The following is a 22,877-nucleotide window of genomic DNA, read 5'->3' on the forward strand; positions in this document are numbered from 1 at the left end:
ACCGACGCAACGGAAACACCAATCTCATTAGACTCCACTAAAAATAGGTAAATTTATTATTAACAGAAAGGGCTTGGAGAGAGAGAGAGAAGCAGCCATTGGAGATGAAATTTTTAATCCCATATAAGTTAAACCATGGGTCAAAGAAGTATTGACTGTAAGGGCCTGAGAGAGAGAAGCAGCACCAAAATCGCCAATATTATTCCAATCAAGGTTCAACTGGGTCAATTTAGTATTGACTGAAAGGGCCTGAGAGCGAGAAGCAGCCCCAGAATCGCCAAAATTATTCCAACCTAGGCCTAACTGGGTCAATATAGTATGATTGACTGAAAGGACCTAAGTGAGAGAAGCAGCACCAGAATTGCCAATATATTTATGATATAAGCTCAACCGGGTCAATGTAGTATTGACTGAAAGGACCTGATAGAGAGAGTATTAGCACCAGAATCTCCAATATTATTCCAACCTAGGTCCAACTGGGTCAATGTAGATTGACTGAAAAGGCCAGAGAGAGAAAAGCAGCACTAACACCGTGTATATCAATCCCTTTTAAGTCCAACTGGGTCAACGTAGTATTGACTGAAAGGGCCTTAGAGAGAGAAGCAGCACCAGAATCACCAATAATAATCCATTTTAAGTACAACTGGTTCAATGCAGTATTGACTGAAAGAGCCTGACAGAGAGAAGCAGCACCAGAATCGTCAATATTATTCCAACTTACGGCCAACTTGGTCAATGCAGTATTGACTGAGAGAGCCTGAGAGAGAGAAGCAGCACCAGAAGCACCAATATTATTTCCACTTAAGTCCAACTGGCTTAATGTTGTATTGACTGAAAGGGCCTAAGAGAGAGAGAAGCAGCACCAGAATAACCAATATTATTCCCACCTAAGTCCAACTGGCTTAATGTTGTATTGACTGAAAGGGCCTGAGAGAGAGAAGCAGCACCAGAATCACCAATATTATTCCGACGTAAGTCCAACCGGTTTAATGTTGTATTGACTGAAAGAGCCTGAGAGAGAGAAGCAGCACCAGAATCACCAATATTATTCCCACCTAAGTCCAACCGGTTTAATGCAGTATTGACTGAAAGGGCCTGAGAGAGAGAAGCAGCACCAGAATCACCAATATTATTCCCTATTAAGTCCAACTGGTTTAATGTTGTATTGACTGAAAGGGCCTGAGAGAGAGAAGCAGCACCAGAATCACCAATATTATTCCCTATTAAGTCCAACTGGTTTAATGTTGTATTGACTGAAAGAGGCTGAGAGAGAGAAGCAGCAGCAGAATGGCCAATAGTATTCCAAAGTAAGGTCAACTGTGTCAATGTTGTATTGACTGTAACTGCCTGAGAGAGAGAAGGAGCATCAGAATCGCCAATATTATTACGATCTAAGACTAACTTGGTCAATGTAGTATTGACTGAAAGAGCCTGGGAGAGAGAAGCAGCACCAGAAGCACCAATACCATTCACACCTAAGTCCAACTGGCTTAATGTTGTATTGACTGAGAGAGCCTGAGAGAGAGAAGCAGCACCAGAAGTACCAATATCATTCGCACGTAAGCCCAACTGTGTCAATGTTGTATTGACTGTAAGGGCCTGAGAGAGAGAAGCAGCACGAGAACCACCAATATTATTATAACCTAAGTCCAACTGGCTTAATGTTGTATTGACTGAAAGAGCCTGAGAGAGAGAAGCAGCACCAGAATCGCCAATATTATTCCCACGTAAGTCCAACTGGTTCAATGCAGTATTGACTGAAAGAGCCTGAGAGAGAGAAGCAGCACCAGAATCAACAATATTATTCCCAACTAAGTCCAACTGGCTTAATGTTGTATTGACTGAAAGGGCCTGAGAGAGAGAAGCAGCACCAGAAGCACCAATATTATTTCCACTTAAGTCCAACTGGCTTAATGTTGTATTGACTGAAAGGGCCTGAGAGAGTGAAGCAGCACCAGAAGCACCAATATTATTTCCACTTAAGTCCAACTGGCTTAATGTTGTATTGACTGAAAGGGCCTGAGAGAGAGAAGCAGCACCAGAAGCACCAATATTATTTCCACTTAAGTCCAACTGGCTTAATGTTGTATTCACTGAAAGGGCCTAAGAGAGAGAGAAGCAGCACCAGAATAACCAATATCATTCCCACCTAAGTCCAACTGGTTTAATGTTGTATTGACTGAAAGGGCCTGAGAGAGAGAAGCAGCACCAGAATCACCAATATTATTCCGACCTAAGTCCAACCGGTTTAATGTTGTATTGACTGAGAGAGCCTGAGAGAGAGAAGCAGCACCAGAAGCACCAATATCATTCACACGTAAGCCCAACTGTGTCAATGTTGTATTGACTGTAAGGGCCTGAGAGAGAGAAGCAGCACCAGAACCACCAATATTATTATAACCTAAGTCCAACTGGCTTAATGTTGTATTGACTGAAAGAGCCTGAGAGAGAGAAGCAGCACCAGAATCGCCAATATTATTCCCACGTAAGTCCAACTGGTTCAATGCAGTATTGACTGTAAGGGCCTGAGAGAGAGAAGCAGCACCAGAACCACCAATATTATTATAACCTAAGTCCAACTGGCTTAATGTTGTATTGACTGAAAGAGCCTGAGAGAGAGAAGCAGCACCAGAATCGCCAATATTATTCCCACGTAAGTCCAACTGGTTCAATGAAGTATTGACTGAAAGAGCCTGAGAGAGAGAAGCAGCACCAGAAGCACCAATACCATTCACACCTAAGCCCAACTGGCTTAATGTTGTATTGACTGAAAGGGCCTGAGAGAGAGAAGCAGCACCAGAAGCACCAATTTCATTCACACCTAAGCCCAACTGGTTTAATGTTGTATTGACTGAGAGAGCCTGAGAGAGAGAAGCAGCACCAGAAGCACCAATACCATTCACACCTAAGCCCAACTGGTTTAATGTTGTATTGACTGAAAGAGCCTGAGAGAGAGAAGCAGCACCAGAATCACCAATACCATTCACACCTAAGCCCAACTGGTTTAATGTTGTATTGACTGAGAGAGCCTGAGAGAGAGAAGCAGCACCAGAACCACCAATATTATTATAACCTAAGTCCAACTGGCTTAATGTTGTATTGACTGAAAGAGCCTGAGAGAGAGAAGCAGCACCAGAATCACCAATATTATTATGACCGAAGTCCAACTGGCTTAATGTTGTATTGACTGAAAGAGCCTGAGAGAGAGAAGCAGCACCAGAATCGCCAATATTATTCCCATGTAAGTCCACCTGGTTCAATGCAGTATTGACTGAAAGAGCCTGAGAGAGAGAAGCAGCACCAGAATCGCCAATATTATTCCTATGTAAGTCCAACTGGTTCAATGCAGTATTGACTGAAAGAGCCTGAGAGAGAGAAGCAGCACCAGAATCGCCAATATTATTCCTATGTAAGTCCAACTGGTTCAATGCAGTATTGACTGAAAGAGCCTGAGAGAGAGAAGCAGCACCAGAATCGCCAATATTATTCCCATGTAAGTCCAACTGGTTCAATGCAGTATTGACTGAAAGAGCCTGAGAGAGAGAAGCAGCACCAGAAGCATCAATATAATTTCCACGTAAGTCCAACTGGCTTAATGTTGAATTGACTGAAAGGGCCTGAGAGAGAGAAGCAGCACCAGAAGCACCAATATGATTTCCACTTAAGTCCAACTGGCGTAATGTTGTATTGACTGAAAGGGCCTGAGAGAGAGATGCAACATGAGAAGCACCAATATCATTCCGACGTAAGGCCAACTGTGTCAATGTTGTATTGACTGTAAGGGCCCGAGAGATAAGAGCAACGTCTTCCTCAGCAAGTCTATGTGTCGATGGACTTAATTTCAATTCATTCAAAAAGGTATTGGATGAAAGACTTTCCAAGAAAAAGCCTAATTGCGGCGGAATCATTTCTGAGGTACAGGCCTTAAGTTGCAGGTGAGCCCCAAACACATGAAGTAACTGGGACCGAAGGCTTTTCTTACTTTTGACACATTCCTCTATTAAAGAAAATGCTAATTCTATGTTTCCCTTAACTTCTTCAAATTTAGAATTCGCACCTAGCACATTTACATGATCAGTAACATTTCGTAAAAGACGCTCAGCACTTTCCTCGCATTGAACCACAACAACTCCACACATGTACAAAAACACTTGCCGCAGTTCCCCCTGAAATCTTTGATCTGTGTTTGTCATTTCTGAATCATCTTCTTCTCTAAGATTCTTAAAAGCAAGATGAAAACCGGCGAAGAATTCTTGAAAGCTCTTGTGCAAAAAGCCGTAACGAAAACAAGGCTTTCTCTTACTACCTCCAGACTGGACTGACAGAAATCCAAACTTTTCTACAACCTTGAAATCGTCACAATGTATGTTGCTTTCTTCGATATATAGCTCACCCTTAAGAAGAGATTGTAACGCTAAACGTCCCAAGCTTCTGAGTTTATCCTCGTAAACTTCAATTAGGTCTTCGTTGTCGCTGGAAAATCCGTTCTTTTCTTCATATCTTCTCAAGACACACTGTACGATTTCAATGTATAATTGAGTTCTGCTCTCTGGAAAAGCTTCTTTAAAGTCTTCACAAAGAATGCACAGTAATGCAGTGTTAAGAGGATTTGATATCAGCTGGGATAAATATGATCTTCTCCAAATCTCTTTAAGAAGTCTTTTAGCTAAATGTCCCATGTTTTTAAAGTACTTGTGAATAAAATGTTCTGCGTCTTCTTCTGTGAATCCTACAATCTCCCACAGATTATTACAGTACCTCCTCATTTTCATCCCAGATTCATGGCGAGATGTGAAAACAAAAAGGCATTTAGGGAGTATTTTACTTTGAGCGAGATTGATAAACATGTCTATTTTACCATGGTCAGCTTCGTCTAAACCATCTAGAACGAACAAAATCCAGGACTGATTACCTCGAATGAACTTGAAAAAACTTTCTTTACATTCTTCATCCATGTCAGGAAGAAGTTGTTCATCAATAGCATCCCAAAGGTTGGATTTGATATCATGGCACCTCAGCAGTAAAAGTAAAGAAATCATCGGGAACGACTCGTCCCAGTGTTCTTGTGACGTTGCCCAGTCGTACGCCAGCTTCTGACAATAGGTTGTTTTTCCCATACCTGGGTCCCCTTCGATCAAAACAGTCCGTGGCTTTTCGCAATTTCCATGGGTTTTAAAGATAGCAGTCATGTCAGTAATATCGTCCTTCATTTCTCCTCTAGTCTTATCTTTGGCTACAATTCTGAGCCTGGTGAAAATTTCGTTCAGACTAAAACTGAAATGCTCACACCAAGGGACTGGTAGGAGTCGTCCTTCACGTATTTTGTACAGCTCACGAACCCTTTCAATTGTCTCTACAATATCTGTGGAAACGAATTATCATGTGAGGAATGTTACACCTTTGAGTTTTAATTCGTTAAAACAAATCCTCGTTTCATTTCGGTACCAATAAGGTCTGCTTGTCAAAGGCATGGCTGCTGTTTCAAACACCTTACCTTTTGTAAAAATACCCAAAAGTGTGTGGAGCCAATAGAAATAGTTTTAAAGATAAAATTGAATTTTTTTATCTGTTCGTCGTCTCCTTAGAGCTTAAAACCTACAATTCTGGTATATCAGAGTTGCAATTAATACATTAGGTAACTAATAAAAGAGATATCTATCTAACTCCAAAACTGAAAATGTTTTATAAGCATTTTGAATCTTGTTAACATATGTATTCGCACTTTTCAACTGTAGGGTTGAAAGTATGACTTTATGGTCCCTTAACAAAATGAAAAATTTTCCTGATAAATAAGATTTCTTATTTCTTCCCTGTCACTATATTGAAGGGGCTTTGTCTTTAACCTGCTTTATATATAGCTCTTATATTGGAGACTTATGCACTCAGCAGTCAATTTGGTCCCTTCAATGATTTTTATGACTTCTCGCTAATATGTCGGTTGGTACGTTTTAAAGAGGGAAGATCAAGGGAGTGGACAGAGAGATCGAGTGAATTTTGAGGCTAGAAACACCTGAAGAGCATCAGCTAAAAGTATTTTATCCTATACCTTGTTTGAGTCGAAGGCTTACAAAGTGCTTCTCGTGAATGTGACCAACCACAAGTGGATATGATTTGATAATACTGGGATAATCCGGAGTAATCATGAAGTCGTAGCCAAGACTGCTGATCACACGAATACAGGTCTTGTAGAAATTTGCTGCGGCGTACAGGATCACGTGATCGCCCCAGGTGCCATCTTTCTCCATGCTTCTCAGGTAATCAGACCATGGTGGAAATCCGTGGACAAAGTTGGACAGCTCTGTACCATCAGGCTTTGATAAGGGGAAAATTGGGAGATTAATCGAATGTACTAAATAATAATAAATAAATAATAAATAGTTTAGCAATGGACATTCCGCTGGGTGGAAAACCCTCGGACCTGGAGAAAAACCTTCGGAGCAAGGACGAGAACTAACAATAAACCAAACCCACATGTGACAAACGCCAGGTCCGGGAGTCGAACCCAGGCCACAGTGGCGGGAAGCGAGTGCTTTCGCCACTTCGCCATCCTGCTCCCCTACTAAAAATCGCCATCATTCACTGAATATTTTAAGATGTTTGGTCAGCATACCATTTAGGTGAAAAGAAAAAGACAGGAGTTTTGCAATATGATTTAAAGTAAACCTTGAGTGTTCTTTTCATTTGACAAACATTTCCTGTAATATCGTTCCGAAGTTGCTAGTAAACTCAAATCATTCAAACATTCTCATTAAGTTAAGTACCAAGGATCAGGGGTCTTACCAGTTTAGGAAAGTTTTCGAGGAACTGAACTAAGTCGCTCCGTATTTCCTTGTGTGAGATGTTGATTTCTCTCACGCTTTGCAGTTGTTGCGACAATACAAAAAATATACAGTTTCCAGATGCTGAATTGTCACAAATGACAAATCCTTTATCTACAATATTCTTCTGCAAATCCCGCAATAGTTCACTTTCCTCGCGCGTTTGTTGTCTTGAACTCAATTGTTGCAGATCATGGATGGTTCTCTTCACTGGAAGAAAAAGGAGAGGCCTTTAATGTTAAAACCGATGTGACAGTCTTCTACCTGAGCTTTACTTTAATTGGTTTCTTCGCAATGTTTTGGCCATGTCAAAATTTCAAAGAAACTTTTGATTGCTTCACCTGTCACAATAAGCCAACCTCTTAAATTAATGAAATTTTTTTTTATCTTTTTGAAATATCGCTATCACGTTCATGGCATATCTTTGCAATTTAGTTTTTGGCTATACTTGGCTATGCAATGCGTGCTCTACTGGTATATTTAGCTATTATTTCACGTTTTCCACTCTTACAGTAGTTTCAGGACGCCTTTTTTAACTTTGAAAGCTAGACATGGTAAATTTATTATGACGTTAGAAGAGGAACATATACTGTTGAGCTATGTAATACCTGCGTGCTGATCAAAACCTGTGGGCTTCACCTCTTGCGCAAGCTTGGAGAGAGAGACATCCGATGGTTGCTGTTGATGCTGGGCTGCTCTTAGCTCACAAACAGAAGCATCTGCTCAATAAAAAAAAAAGTTATAAAATTACATTCTATTTTAATTCGATGATTTCGTTAATTTGCTTCAAACAAACCCAGCCCATCTATCTTGGTTTGTGAGATGGTGACTCTATTGTGAGATAGACATAAAGAGTTTAATCATAGGCCAGCAAAGATGGACTTCATGAGGAGGTCTAACCTTCTGTTTTGTTATGTTCCAGCTTCCTCGGTGTTGTTATTTTCAATTCTGTTCCAAATGTATTGAAACGAACTCGATTCTTTGTGACGTTTTCAGTTTTGATAAGCAGTACTATAGCTCGTCTCGAAGTGCTTTTTTATTCCGGTTATAAGAGCCCCACCCGGATATTAGCCCCTCCGTGTATAAGCCCTCCTAAAATCCCTTATGAAGTTCTATAAGTCCAAGGCTTGTAAGAAGAAGATTACAGTATTTTAAACTCCTATAAAGGGGACCGATGAGCTACGCTAGTCAGTTGATCCCCTCGATGACAGGTGTAACATGTTCATTGTTTAAATATAAAAATTTTGGTAAGGTTGTATTTGCATTTCCATCGTCTCTGGTTAGTAAATTAAACAGGTGGAAAAATCAAGGGCGTGGAGAGAGAGAAGAAGAGTAAATTTGGAGACAAGAGACACCTGTAGATGATCTGCCAAAAGTATTTTTATCCCGTACCTTGCTCGGGTTGAAGGCTTACATAGTGCATCTCATGAATGAGACCAACCACAAGTGGATTAGTATTGTTAACACCCGGATCATTCGGACTGATCATGACGTCACTGCCAAGACTGCTGATCACACGAATACGAGTGTTGAGGACGTTTGCTGCTGCATGAAGAATCACGTGATCACCCCAAGTGCCATCTTTTTCCATGCTTCTCAGATAATCGGACCATGATGGATATCCATGGACAAACTTGAACAGCTCTGTTTCATCAGGCTTTATGAGAGAAAAATAAGCATATCAAACGAGTGGACTTAAAGTAGCTATCAGTCACTGGATCTTAATGTATTCATTGGTAGTCATCATAGTACTAAAAAAGCCGGAAGAAAAAACGCGGTTCATAATAAACCATGCATTAGTGTTCTTTTCATCTCAAAAGATTTCCATTAATATCTTGCCGAAGTTTACGAGTAAGTTTAAATGACGCGGTCATTTCACTTAAGTACCTATGATCACCATCTGAGTAAGCTAGACCTTACCAGGTTGGGGAAGTTTTCGAGGAACCGAACTGAGTCCTTCCGTATTTCTTCGTGTGAGATGTTGATTCCTTTCACGCGTTTCAGTTGTTGTGACAATGCATGGAACATACAGTTTCCAGATGCTGGATTGTCACAAATGATAAATCCTTTGGCCGCAGCAATTTTCTTCAGGTCCAAACGTTCAATTTCCTTGTGTGTTCGTTGTTTAGGAATTAACCGTTTCTGATCAGGAATGATGCTCGTTGCTGGAAAAAAAAAAAGATGTGACCACCCTCTACCTGTACTTTGCCATAATTCTTCTTTTAAGAATATTTTCGTCATGTCTGAATTTAAGAGAAATTATCGAATACAACACTTTTCACAGCAAGGCAACCTCTTAAACGAAGAATATTCAATGATCTTGCGAAATATTGTTGTCATGCTCATGGCGTTTGGAATTTAGTGTTATGGTGTACTAGGCTCTGAATATTTCATTGCGTGTTCTGCTCTGACGCTAGTTTCAGAAATGTTTTCAACTTTGAAGTCATACATGGTACATCTATCATGCTTAAAGAGGAATCTATGCTGCAGAGCTGTGTAATACCTGCCCGCTGATCACCATCCTTTTGCGCAACCTGGGAAAGAGATAAACTTGATGATTGGTGCTGACGTTGGGCTGCGCTCACCTTACAAACAGAAGCATCTGCTAAACAGAAAAAAAATACTTATTGCATGGTTTAATTCAATGATTTTGGTTAAGTTGCTTAAATCAAAACCTGCCTTCTCTTATAGCAGTTTATCTGTGGGGGTTGGAACATACACATTAGCACTCGAGTCATGGTTCTAGACATCTGTACTATTTTTTCAAGAAACTAATTACCATGAAATTATCTTGATAGCAGAACATTGACAGGTTCTCTCATACTTAAATAAGAATTTGAAAATCTACTCTCTCTCCCTTGGAATCATCCTGTATACAGCAGCAGTAAAGGTTTCGTTTTGTAGTTTTCCCTCAACCCCCTAAACAACAATTTCAATGATCACATGTTGAACTGCAACTTTTTTTCGTTCAGTTAAAGACTGACTCAGCGGTTCCAATCGGTCTTTGCGTTCACTTATAATCAGAACCACCAGGCACTCGCCACTATTTTTGTATTCAGACAATCACCTGATCTACCGTCATAACTACACGACTTCAACTTTCAACTTCAACTTTAACTTTCAACTTTACTTTATTCAGCACTCAAGTTTTAGTTACAACCAGGAAAGGATACATATGTAAAAATTTAAAGGTAACAGTGTTCTATAGTTCGTCATGGAGACTCTGAGAAAACCACGAGTTATCGAGTTAGCCCCCTCTAGGTAAAAAAAGGGAAAAAAGCGTTTGCTGATATCTTTAACAACTCGGAGAAGATAGTTAACTGTTATCTCCGTAATCCATACCTTGAAAAATGTCGATAATCTTGTTGACAAAGACTTTACTTTGTGTGGCCCAGCTGAACATCTTGCCGTACGAGGAACGGAGTAATTCTACTTCCTGTAGTCGCCTCTTCCTGTTTTTTCTCCAGACTTTCTTAATCTCGTCAGCCCATACCTTAGAATCTTCTGAGTCAATCACACACGATTCACCAAATGGTACTTTACTCAGGGCTTCTCCAAACCCTGAGTTCTTGCTGACAAGCACAGGGAGACCAGCTGATAAGGCCTCCAGACCAGTTAAGCCAAATCCCTCAGTCCTTGATGGCATGAGCACTAGATCCATTTCGCAGAACAAGTGTTTCAAACTCTCTCGATTTTCCAGAAAGCTTCTTATAGTCAGCCGATCAGCGGGCACACCGCATTTGAGAAAACGTTCTGCTATATCTTCGTGCTTTCCTTTTGGAGCACCGACGAAAGTAAGGCGAGTTTCTTCAACCTCAGCAACAGCTTTGCCTGCAATGTCGAAACCTTTCAACTCAAAGTCTTCAGCATCTCCACGGCCAAACACTAGAATGCCACATCGCTTCATATCTTTATCGACGTGTTCAGTATTCAAAAATTCATCAAAAACGCCAGGAGTGATTTCGAGAATATTTTCATCTTTCTTGCAATAACGGAGGTATCTACGAAACGCCTCGCACAACTTGGGTCCAACTCCTATTACAAAGTCTGCCATCTCACAGAGTTCTACTTCTGTTTTGCGCTTTTTCTCGCCTGTGGAAATGGGCTTTTGATAGGTTTTGAACATTCCAAGTTCTTCTGGATCAGTGTGGACAACTTGAATCCACTTGCATTTGTGAGACTTTCTAATAAATTGAGCTTGGCGCCCAAGTTTCACCCCATGGCCAACAATGGCATCAATTTGGAGCTGATCTGGTGTAAAGCTCAGCCATTCAAGTTCGTCGTACCCAGGCCGCCTTGTTGCTTGAACAATTTCGATGTTGTGGCTGCGCGCAACTATTTTGTCCTGTTCGCTGCATTTTGGCACAAAGAAGGAAATTTTCACTTCAGGAAACTTAGCCAACTGAATGGCCAACTCTCTGTTTAACGTGGATAGTCCACCTTTACTTGATCCCCATTCTGATGCAAGGATTGTTACATTCATCTTCCCATCCGGTGGAGGCAGCTGATCATCTTTAATGGATTTATGTTTGGACAAACTCATGCCGGCTCAGGACAAAGTTCAGTAGACTCCTATGGAAGAAGAACAATTGTTGTAAAAGGTAACCATCGAGCAGAACGCGCAACTAACGAGTATGCGAAATACACTACGAGTCTTATTTCCGATTGAAAATTTTATATAACTTACATCTTAGAAAGAGTTTACTACAGGCAAGAAAGCCAAATTTAGCTTGATCGAATCCATACTTAAACTTAGTCTCCTTTTAACGCACAAAAGTTAGCGGCCAACAGCCCAAGCTACAGCATCTAATCTTCAAATCGATAAATCTAATATTCCAGCAAACAGAAGAATGCAACCCGCCATGACTTTAATAATCAGAATTGCATGTCATACAATTTTGCGCAACTCGACACTTCCCGTTAGTTAGAACTTGATGCAATTCGCACACACTATAATTTAAAAACAAATTACTCCGGTTTGAAATGTTGTTGCCTTTCCGCATCAACTCATCCGTGCCGTGAGCTCCAAACAGAAACCATTTTAAGAAACGTCGAAGCCGACATTTTTGGTTTTCAATCAAGGAGACAATACCTCGCTTTCAATAAGTCGAGGTAGTTGTCTAAACCACCAGCTGAGAACCAAATAGGTGAACTTTGACGAAAGTTTTAACAGGTTTCATTTCGTGTAACTAGTTTCAATCAATCATAACTAAAAATGAGGAAAATTATAAACACATCAAAAATCCTTTCTACGTTTTGCAAAGAATCATTGCGAATTGGTACACTATACATTGTTTTGATTGTCGAGCACTATTGATTGGTCGTGAAATATATCAAGTCCAATGCAAATTTGATTTTATCTTTTACAAACCACTTTAAGTAAAGAAAGACTAAAACCTGGGAGGTCATAACTAACTTGAACACATTTGATTTCATGCCTTTGTGCATCAAGCGATTCATGGCCAGAAATTCATGTCACTTTTGCACGCGGCACCGCTGACCGAAACGCAGCCTCTAGAGACGACCAGCACATTGCTAGTCTCCCTCGCAGCCGTTTTTAGTCTCGTCACGCAACGCTTCTCCACACAAACGGCTGCGAGGGAGACTAGCACATTGCTCGCACATGCTAAATCTCCTCGGTACATGCTGCGATTAATTGTCGAGGAGCCTCGATCGTGTCTTGTAGATGGATTACAAAAAAATTAGACAACACATCAACGGTGGAACTCCTTGGTCACTTATACAAGGACTACCGTTCGAAGAAGAGGAAGAGAAAGGATGTTTATGAGGTTGAGCGGCTCATTTCGAAACGCGAAGGAATTGAGGTGAGCAAACAAATAAGTTCATTTAAGTTTCATCTATTCGCTCGTCACTTTGCGGCCCGTTTCCGTCGCTTGGCCGCTCTGATTAGATTTTGAATAAGAAAAGATAAAACCTCCAAGAGCAACTTCAGAATACCCGGCCATTTATTTACATCTTTTAGAGCTATATTTTCGTCTATATTTTACTTCATATAATTTAAATAGTTACATAGCAGGTCCACATCAGCTGATAGCTGCCGATGCAACTATTACTTCAGTAATCTTTCTAATTTTAACCTGCTTTATCAAATAAAGAATCGATTGATTGATTTAGCTTCTTAAGAAATGAGGAGTATGAAAACAAAAGCATCCATTTAAATTCAGTGAGATATTTTGTTAAAGATCCTTGAATTTGACCTGAATATCCATGCCCTTTTCCATAAAGTATATCTCATATTATTAAAAACTGGATCATTGGATAATGCAATTCAAGACTTTTCATTGGCTTAGCCAATATGGTATATGAGCCAATATACCATAAACTACGATATGGTAAGCATACGCATAAGCTTAAAATTGAAAGGGAACTAAAAATGTAATAAAATTTAATAATTTAATGTAGCGTTTTTAATAAAAACAGTTATTCCACTCGCGTTTGTTGGATATGAGATGATTATAGCCAACGAGGCGCTACGCACCTCGTTGGCTATCTATCATCTCATATCCAACGCGTGCTCGTGGATTAATTGTTAATTCGATCATGGCTTTTATTTGTTTTTCACTATTTGCCAATTTCTCAGAAGCACTGTGTTTCGCGATATTTTCAGGATAGAGTACTTGGTTAAGTGGAGTGGCTACTCCAAATATGAATCCACGTGGGAGGTGTCGGACAACATTTCCGAGGATTGTATTTGGTCAGTTTTTTAAAATAAATATTACCATACAAGTGTAACACACTGGTCTAGTACTGCGATTTCTTTTCTGTGTGTGTGTTCTAAGTTTAATTTTATGTGAACCTTTGACATTGATGCAAAGTAATTGTTTTGTTTCCCCCTATCTAAAATTTTAAATAAACTTGTATACTTTTTAAAATTATTTAAGCTTATGAGACATGGAATGAAATGCAGAGAAGCATACGCAGTCTCTTATTTGTGTGGATAGTGAAAAACCTCCATAAAATAAAGACTCTGATTCTGTATTGTTAGGTTGTTTGAAAATCCACAGCCAGGAAAGAATGAAGTAGTTCAGGCAGTAGACAGCTTCAGAATAGCAGTAGAAGGAAGATTGAAATCTAAATGCTGCCTTCCAGTGACAATCGATTTTCCTTCTCACATTTTCAAACACTTGTTTGAGGGTAAAGGAGAGTTCACTGGCGGATGGCATTAGCTTGAAGAGAGGCACTTTGACAGAAAATATTTTCCACATGATTGGGATAGGTGTCTTGACTCTTTTGGAGAAGGGCATAAAAATTTTTTTTCCAGTAAGAATGCGTTTTTTCTTGTCCTGGTCATCAAAAAGGTATTTGAAGCTGCAAAGTGGGGAGGTGCAGCCATGCAGTAGGGCTTACCAGGAATGTCTCTCCTTTTCCTTTGCAAGAACTCCATGTTAATATAACTTTGCCTTTCTTAACTATTTACTGAAAGAGGTCAGAGAGAGTAGACAGGGTTTTACAATTCAGTTGGCTGAAAACTGCTGAACCTGGAATATTTTATTTCAGAATTCAAACTTGAGCTCTGCATTGACAAGTGATAATTGTAAAGTACATTTAATCCATCTCTCACTTGCAAGAGTTACCGTCCAAAGATCTGGAAAATTCTAGCACACTACCAATCAGAGAAAACCACAATACGGTTGTCATCATGTTGACAAGCGTCTGATTTTTGCTCTAGATTCTTTAATTTCAGAATCCCAGTACTTTTCATATTTTTTGTTGTATGCTCTAGGCAATCTTTCTCTTTTTTGCAATGCCCATTGACGACCTTCTGTGCGTATAATGTCTGCTGGACTGTCCCAGTTGTTGGATTTGCGTCTCAAAACTCTTCTTGCATCGTCATTATTCTTTTCTACTCCTGCAATTAAAATGACAGCAGCTAGTTATATTTTAAACCTCTAGGCAGGCATTGAGATATATGTAGAACATGGCCTATTAAAAGCTTATTCAAAGCTTAAACCAGGTGTGAACAGTAACCACTTAAAAAGACCTAAGAGAGTCATTTTGTTAGAATTCCATTCAACAAAATATTCTTTGTTGACTTGATGTTCTGCCAGAGATTTTGTGTAAAATGTGTTATTTTATTACTGATAATATCTTACAGCTGTGTAACAAGAATACTCTGCAGAGGGTATGTGAATTCTGACATGTACCTTGTCCTGTAAACTGTTTCACATTGCTGTGTCTTTTCATGGTTACTGGGACATGGAATATCGTAGAATGCATGTAGCATGTCACATTCTTTTTACCATAACCAGTTCTCTTGTTGCCCAAGGAACAAAACAAATTCACCCAATCTTTTACCTTTAAAAACAACAATTATAACAACAACAAAAATACTCTGGTAAGAACTAATATATCAAACACAAGAGGCAGTGTTTCATTGGGATATCCAAACACAGAGAAGAGAGTTGAAAATATGACGTGCAGCAGATTATTTTTGACAAAACTTGAGGTGTTTGGATAGCCAATGAGACTCTCTCAAGTGTTTGATATATTTTCTCTATCAAAACAAAAACTAAGGAGGAAATGGAGAAGTAAAATTGACAAAATCTGTGCTAATTGAGACCAAAACTCCTTCATGGTTGTGAATTTTCTTTCTTTTAACTTAGCGAGTTATTAATCAGAGTTTGAGAGGTTAACCTCTGAAGCACAGACTGAACTACAAAATGAACATAATTTTAAAAAATTAGGAAAATTTGAGAACAAGAAATTGATTGCCAGCACCTTTTGGCAGAATGAAGAAGCATCTACAGAGCCCATCACTGAAATGTGACATTATGAGATCAATATATTTTAGGTGGTTGAATAGGGGATACATGTACTTGTATTCATGTGCTGAAGGTCAGATTTGACCACCTAAGTTTTTTTAGAACATAGCTAGCAGAGCCGCGCAATCAAATTCAGTATATGTAAGCGTGCTCAAAATCCCGATAGTGCACACTGATGTAGCGTGAGCAAATCACTTCGGCAGAAAATTTTTTTTCGCGCAAGCTGCCATTGTTAGCTCGGGGAAAAATGATATATTTCATGACAATAATGGATACAAACAGAGACTTGGCCTACTAGTACCAAAATGAAGACAATTTTAGGACCTTTTCCCTTGGGCTAGAGTTCTTAAATAAGGTAGAAAAAGAGAAAAACAATGGAAAAGGAGATTCTGCATCAGCGCCGTCATGATTCGCTTCAATTGCTATTGTTGTCCATTTTTCGCGTCAAATTTGATGCACAATTCCACCGGCTATGTTCTAAAACAATTGGTTCATGCTTTCAGCTGTGCACTATCGAGTTATGGAGCACGTGGGAAGTTTGGAGAGCACTAAGAAGCTAGAGTTGCCCTCGGCTATTGCCTTGGGCAACTCTTATGCTTCTTTCATACTCTCCAAACTTCCCGAGTGCTCCATAACTCGATAATGCATGCTAAAGCATGAACCAATTGTTAAATAACTCAGGTAACTTTGTATGGGCATGTACTTTGCTCTAATGAGCCATACAGTAATTTGTAGAATTTTGTTAGTGGGTTAAGATATTGATTTACTTGCACACAGTTTTAAGAAAAACTGTAACCACATTTGTTAAATGATGCAGCTTAAAATAAAGTAATAATGTTTTTCAGTTTTAAAAATTTTCTTATTTGAAAGAGTAATATTGGTACCTTCTATATTTTCTCCACAGTTGTAGCAGTGTCTTTTCTCAAAAGAGTAGAAAAGTGTCCAGGGAAGGTCCTTAGCAACAGCTTTTTTTCATTTCCCATCAGACTGGTCCAGTCATGGGTACCTGAACCTTTGCCATCGGCATTCTTTTTCTCCCAGACATGGAATGTTATGCCACATTTGTTTATGGTCTGCACTGCCTCCTGCAAATGCTGCCCTATAGCTTTAGGATTAGAAACTTTATTTTTGTGGGCTTCCTCATCATCCCACTCAATCATCTCATCCAGAAGATTGCAAGTAAGTACATCTGTTACCCTTAGTAACAGATGCAGCTCATCAAGGATGATGTGACCTAGGGGTATGTTGAGTAGTGGGAGGTTGATACAGGAAAAGTGTTTGTTTCCTGGCTTTAAATGACAGCACCTTTTTAAATCTTCTAGTGTTCGTTTCTGTGGGCTGCTTTCGTATTAGTTCTCTGGCTTGGACATATCATACCTATGGTGTGAAAAATGAGGTTAGCTCTCTAAACTAACAACAGTCAATGTACACAATGAAAATGTGTTGCATTTGTAAAAGACTCCAGGTGGAGCATCTCTGTCACTAAATGTTAAAAATGGTTGGTTTCTTTCTATTGACATGTTGATTTTAATCTGCTAGAGTATTTCTCTATCAGATTCACTAACCTTCTATCTTTGTGTATTGTGCACCACAAGCAAGAATAGTGTGATGTAGCACCACTTAGACCCATGATTAGCAAAAGAAACTGGAAGAGAGGATAATAATATGAGGATTTGAGAAAAGTAATAACAGTGTCAGTAATAGTGGAATTAAGTATATTTTCCTGAGCATCATATTTTGTTTATATGGTAGAAATTTGAGGATGATTTGTTTCAACTTCATTTAAATGAGTTAATGTCAGTGATTGATTATATAATATGGGCCCAAGACATCCAATAATCAAACCCATGTTCATGCATCTTCAAATGTAACATTTACTAACTTTATAGTCTCCACCAAGGAATAACTCCACAGGGATTTGGTTTTCCTCCACTTTGACAAAGCCAACCTCTTGTGCTTCATTGATTTCTTGTAAGACATCCTGAAATGACTCTGCAATTGACGTATAATCCTCACTGCCTTTCACAACTGCAATCGTGCGGTTCCCTGTTAAAATTAAAATGTGTGTGAGCATGTGTTTACAAACAGCTCTTGTGTTGGAAAGGGAGACAAAGTGATTAGCAACATTTGTATCCTTAAGAGGTCTTCAGGCTTTAATATAGTTCACCTGATTAAATAAAATGTTAAGAAATGTTGTGAGCTAATTAGTGACTTATAAGCTCTTTTTGTTTGTAAATCAGTGTTGTTTAGCTCTACCGTCAAGTACCTCTTGATGACATAAGTTGGTCTTTTTGTAGAATTGAGAATGACAAGATAATGTAGTTGCTGTTTCTTGTCATTTGTGCGCCATCTCCACTGATCTTTACTTTAATCGGTCTCTGTGTATCACTCACTGAATGACCACGTGATTCTTCCTAAAATTGCATGAATAAACAGAATGATGTTAATTTTATGCTGCATGTTTTAGTGTGAGCTGAAAAGCTGTGAATACTGAACATATTTCCTGTGTCTATGGTACACGTACATGTATTTTGTTACACTCCCAGTGGCATGCTGGTTCAAGTTAAAAAATCTATTACATAAACATATTTGAAGAAAGACTTTTACAAATGAATGCTATGTAACTTACCAACTCGATTATTTGCTCCTTTAGCAATTCTTTAAATGAAGTTTGTACACCCTGTGATTTCCCAGGTGTAACAATAAGGTGACTTAATTCATTGAGATGATTCTTGCACTGTTTTACCAAATATGATCTTGGCAGTCCTTCACACACCATTGTTAGTTGATGGTAGAATTCTTTGCTCACACTGAACCGGTCCATTAAAAATAAAACCTCTTCCACTTTCTTTTTGTCATCTTCTATGAGTGTTGAGTATTTTGAAGTGCTACCAGTGTCGGTAGGGACTGTTGAGGAAGGGTCATCTAAACTGAAATTATGGGTTGTGCATGTACTGTTTCTTTCTTCAACCTCTTAACTGTTCAGTTTGAGGCCATAGGCTCTAAAAAACCATAGAGCTTTTTGTGCCCTGATTTTCAGATATCTCCACTTCGTAGTGGGACTGAGGGTTGATAGTTCTTTTGCATTTTTGTCTGTCCCACTTTTTGTTTCCAGTTTTTTTAATATATTTTTTCAGTGACTCAGTTTCAGTTAACATCTGATCTTCCCTGATTTTTTTTTGCTTGATCTCCTCAAGGAGTTCTTCGTATATTTTTTGGTTTTCTTTTACTAGATTTTTTTCTTATTTTTGTCTCTTTTTGTAATTCTGTATGCAACATCTCAACTGACTGAACTTCCTCCAAAAATATATTCATCCTGTAACTGCCACTCAGCAAATCCTTTATTTTGCGGCCAGATGCGGTTTTAAACTGATTTGAAATCGACGCACATTTCACGCAAAGGCGCTCCTCGATTCTTCCTGCCGTGTCTTTGATAGCAAATCCACCCCCAGGGATGTGTTCATTTAAAACCCGCACAAATGATTTGAAGTCCGCAGTGTTTTTTTAATGGTTTCCCAGCAGAGCAGCAACGTAATGGGGATGTCAACACAGCAAAAGGATTCCTTACTATTTTGTTTTTGTTGTTGTACATATTTCAGCTGATTGTTCCACCAAGGCTGGACAGTTGTGCCACGGATGTCTTCTGATACGTAATGAGGTAGAAATCTTCTTGCAGTTGGCATATCTGACATTTTTAAGTAAAAGATTTTATCTTTCATCGATGAATGAAATGCAACAAAGCTGTCAAATTTGCCACGCGTTTATTCATATTTCGCGGCAAATTTTATCTTCGTTATCACGTATCCGGATATATACAATCATCTTTTGCCTTTTTTAGACAAATTAAAAGGTCTTGTAATAAGACGATGACTAGTACTTAGCCCTAAATCAAGCGATGAGAGCAAAATGGCGACTAGAAATTAGCAGAAGATCGATGTATCGCAGGAAAGATAGTGCCATGATGCGCTGAACATTTTCGAATGCTCTATGTCATCACGCTGCTGTGTTATTTATGAAGAGACCCGAATATTGACCTTCATTGTTGGGGGATGGGAAGGACAAGGATGCATTTACAGATGCTTAAACAATGACAACTTCAAAGAGATGAATGTCAACTTGAAATTTCGGACCGAACAAATTGAAATTTACAGACGGTGTTGTGCCCACGAAGCAAAGAAAATCATCATTTAGAGCGCGGTACTTGGTGTTATAGATATTTGTACAGAATACGAAGGTAGGTTTTACTGCTTTTCAATTTTTGGTTAGGAAGCGCGAAACTTTAAGCTACAGACTCGTTTTTGGCAAATTTTTAATCCATGGAAGTTGCACTGTCTATATCAGATCGAACATTTTACCCAGGCTCATAGGATTTTGTACAGTTTATCGCAGAAGTTAAAGTGCCACATATTTCTCTCTAAAATCGGTTGTTTACACTAAAGGGTTGTTTTCCAAGTGTCGATAACTACTGCGCGTGCGTGAAATTAAATTCTGGCCATGCATTCAGTCTTACCCTTGATGAATAATCTACGTTCCCCTATTGTAATCAGTCCACCCTTGACAAATCATGAAAAGAAAAAACGATCCACCAATGTCGAACTGAAATGAAGGAAAAAAACCCTTCTTCCAAACTGTTGCCATGCAGGTTGTTATGTTCAGATATTACGATGAAACTCACGCATGAGTTCGTTCGCCGCTTCTTCAGTCGAGGGTGGTGTAAGCCACGCCGGAAAATATACTTATTTAAGAAGGCAGCTTCGTCAACTGGTGTACCGTTTTCGACATCGTCAAAGAACGATATTCATTCTTAAGGTGGTGATATCATCACCTTTCTGTAAGAAATACTCCACATGAACAGCTATCGTTAATCGTTACATACTTCTTTAAAAGCTTTGCTTTCTCAGTTCTTGTTTGCTGTTAAACGAATTCGGTAAGCGGAGTGGTTGAGAAACGTATTGCTCTCAGCTCAGTTGCTTTGTTACGTTTACTTGAAAACTTGCCGTAATATACAAGGAATTCATGTTTAATTTTCCTGAAATCGAAGGTAAAGGAAGTCCAATTTTCAGCCTCAAATGTTTCCCGTCCCGCTTTGAGAACTCAAAATACTTTTATCTATTTCAGTTGTAATTATAATGATTTACTGTTCACATGTGCTACAACATTAGAAGAAGCGCAGTCAGAATTTTTAGAGCTCTTTGAAGGCGTCGAAGATCAACAGTTTCTTGGATATGACAACAATACGCTAAATAATTTCGTCTCCCAGACAAGATAGCGAAATGATTGGATTTCAGGACACCACTAATAAGACAGCAATGAGCTGACGACGGCTGATCATTCAGATTGACAAATTATCACTCAGTAGTAAAAGCGAAAGTATGCTTTGTCTGTTACGCGGTAGAAACTTCTCTCCCAGCAAATCATGCTTTTAATGATGTACATTGGAAGGCTACACGAACTCACGCCATGAAGAACTCGTTTTAATAATAAGTCGGTTATCATAAGAGTGCTGAAGCCTATAGTTTTGTTCCCACTATTTCTGATACTAACAGCCAAAGCGTCAATTACGACTAGTCAAACGTGTAGCTGTCATAGCGAATTTTAAACAGAAACCATCGTAAGCAGCGTTTCAGAGCTGTGGTATGGTGCCGTCATTTGCTTAATAATCTCAAGAGTGGTAGTCGGCTAAGCGAACTTAGTTTACTCAAGCTAGAAGATTTGTTGGCGCAGCAGAATATGATAGAAAGCGGTGGATGATCAGCATAAGTCTTACATGTAAATTCTGAAAAGTACTCACACGTATTCCTGCAAAGCCACACAGGTGTACCCAGTCAGTAATAGAGGTTGAAAACAGAGAAAACTAACCTGCGTCGATGGTGATTTATTTCTACATACAGAGACAGTCGAAACTGAAAGAGGAAGTTAGAAAAGAATGCACTCCTTTTTTGTGACGTCACTAACCTAGACGAGGGTCCCTGGCACCAGGGGCGTCACGCCACAACTCTCGAGTTCTTACACCTCCTCGCGTCTTCATTTGTGATCCGCTGAATCCAATGTCTTCTACAATGCGAGTGCTTTTTAAAATAATTTCCATCACTCAGCGGACTTATTAGCTACTTCTCTCTTCTACCTCTTTTGAAATTCAATCGGAGATTTTTTGGGGGGCGGGGGGTAGCCATCGTCATACAACATGCTAAAATTGTCTTGTCATTTATTCACTCTTGTCTCATATTAACCCTTTCACTCTCAGAAAATATAACATGTAACTTCACCCTATAACATCCGTCCATCATCCACCAGATAGGTAATGAGAATACTAAAACTTATCAGGTAGAACTTGTTACCTTGATCTAACACCAAATTCTTCTTACTAGTTAACAAAGAAATGATTAACAGCAGGAGCCCATCACTTCTCCTGGTAGCAGCCAGAGGGGAGAATTAACAATAAGCTCTTGAGAACAAAAGGGTCAAGTGAGATATACTTTCTGATACAATTCGAAGGAGGCGGTATAGCCGAGTGGTTAGGGTGCTGGACTTGTAATCCGGTGTCCTGGGTTCAAGTCCTCCACCCTGCCTCTCACTGGATTTGTTCTCGGATGCCCCTAGTTCAACTCCTCGGCTGCGCTCCATAAATAGCCCACTGGTCTGCCTCCTGCCAGTGGGGATTTTTAAGCTCTTGAGTGCTTTAAGTCCCTAATAAGTCGGTTAGCATAGGAATACTGAAGCTATGTCTGCTTTGCGGTACAAACTTCTACCCCTGCAAATCATGTATTTAACGATTTGGCTTTAAAAGGTCCAACTGTGTACATTGGAATGCGATGCCATGAAGGGCTCGTATTGATAATTAGTCGGTTGTCTTAAGAGTGCTGAAGCTTACTTCTGTTCATACCAACTCTGATATTAATAGCCCTCGTCAAACGTATAACTCTCATAGCGAATTTTAAATAGACACCATCGTAAGCAACGTTTTAGATTGAGCTGTGGTATGGTGTAATCATTTGCCTTAATTATCTCAAGAGTGGTTGCCGGCTAAGCGAGCTTAGCCTACTCAAACTGTAAGACTTGCTGGCGCAGCAGAATACGATAGAAAGGGGTGGATATTCGGCATAGGCCTTAAATTTAAATTCTGAAAAGTACTAACACTTATTCTTGCAATGCCACACAGGCGTACCCAGTTGGTAATTGAGGTTGAAAACAGAGAAAACTAACCTGCGCCGATGGTGATTCATTTCTACGTACAGAGAGACAGTTGAAACTTAAAGGGGAAGCTAGAGAAGGAGTC

At 39.4% G+C, this 22,877-nt stretch overlaps 3 protein-coding genes across 7 annotated transcripts; 1 reads left to right on the forward strand and 2 right to left on the reverse strand.

Annotated features, from left to right (window-relative positions):
• Nucleotides 1-1,948: 1,948 nt before the first annotated feature.
• LOC148734624 (uncharacterized) lies at nt 1,949-21,556 on the reverse strand. The gene is made up of 9 exons (XM_088751744.1): nt 21,461-21,556; nt 10,161-11,390; nt 9,322-9,423; nt 8,739-8,983; nt 8,211-8,475; nt 7,427-7,537; nt 6,781-7,028; nt 6,047-6,311; nt 1,949-5,362 (listed from the first exon to the last, which is right to left on the reverse strand). The coding sequence occupies exons 2-9, from the start codon at nt 11,359-11,361 to the stop codon at nt 2,091-2,093; spliced, it is 5,709 nt and encodes a 1,902-aa protein (XP_088607870.1). The 5' UTR covers nt 11,362-11,390; nt 21,461-21,556; the 3' UTR covers nt 1,949-2,090.
• On the forward strand, nt 12,380-14,005 carry LOC148734625 (uncharacterized). Its single transcript, XM_088751768.1, has 3 exons — nt 12,380-12,643; nt 13,447-13,533; nt 13,825-14,005. The coding sequence occupies exons 1-3, from the start codon at nt 12,597-12,599 to the stop codon at nt 14,003-14,005; spliced, it is 315 nt and encodes a 104-aa protein (XP_088607894.1). The 5' UTR covers nt 12,380-12,596.
• LOC111342074 (uncharacterized) lies at nt 12,767-21,511 on the reverse strand. 5 transcript variants are annotated; one of them, XM_088751765.1, is made up of 9 exons: nt 21,393-21,511; nt 18,231-19,286; nt 17,868-18,015; nt 17,484-17,647; nt 17,167-17,246; nt 16,486-16,978; nt 15,558-15,595; nt 14,984-15,134; nt 12,767-14,688 (listed from the first exon to the last, which is right to left on the reverse strand). In XM_088751765.1, exons 2-6 carry the CDS (start codon nt 18,423-18,425, stop codon nt 16,951-16,953), a joined length of 615 nt encoding a protein of 204 aa, XP_088607891.1. In that variant the 5' UTR covers nt 18,426-19,286; nt 21,393-21,511; the 3' UTR covers nt 12,767-14,688; nt 14,984-15,134; nt 15,558-15,595; nt 16,486-16,950. The 5 variants fall into 5 exon arrangements, with proteins under 5 accessions (XP_088607891.1, XP_088607892.1, XP_022804846.2 ...); XM_088751766.1 differs by lacking the exon at nt 15,558-15,595 and having other exon boundaries at nt 14,984-15,092; XM_022949111.2 differs by lacking the exon at nt 15,558-15,595.
• Nucleotides 21,557-22,877: the final 1,321 nt, after the last annotated feature.

Source organism: Stylophora pistillata, chromosome 3 (genome assembly GCF_964205215.1).
Source record: "Stylophora pistillata chromosome 3, jaStyPist1.2, whole genome shotgun sequence".
In the NCBI taxonomy this organism is placed as follows: domain Eukaryota; kingdom Metazoa; phylum Cnidaria; class Anthozoa; order Scleractinia; family Pocilloporidae; genus Stylophora; species Stylophora pistillata.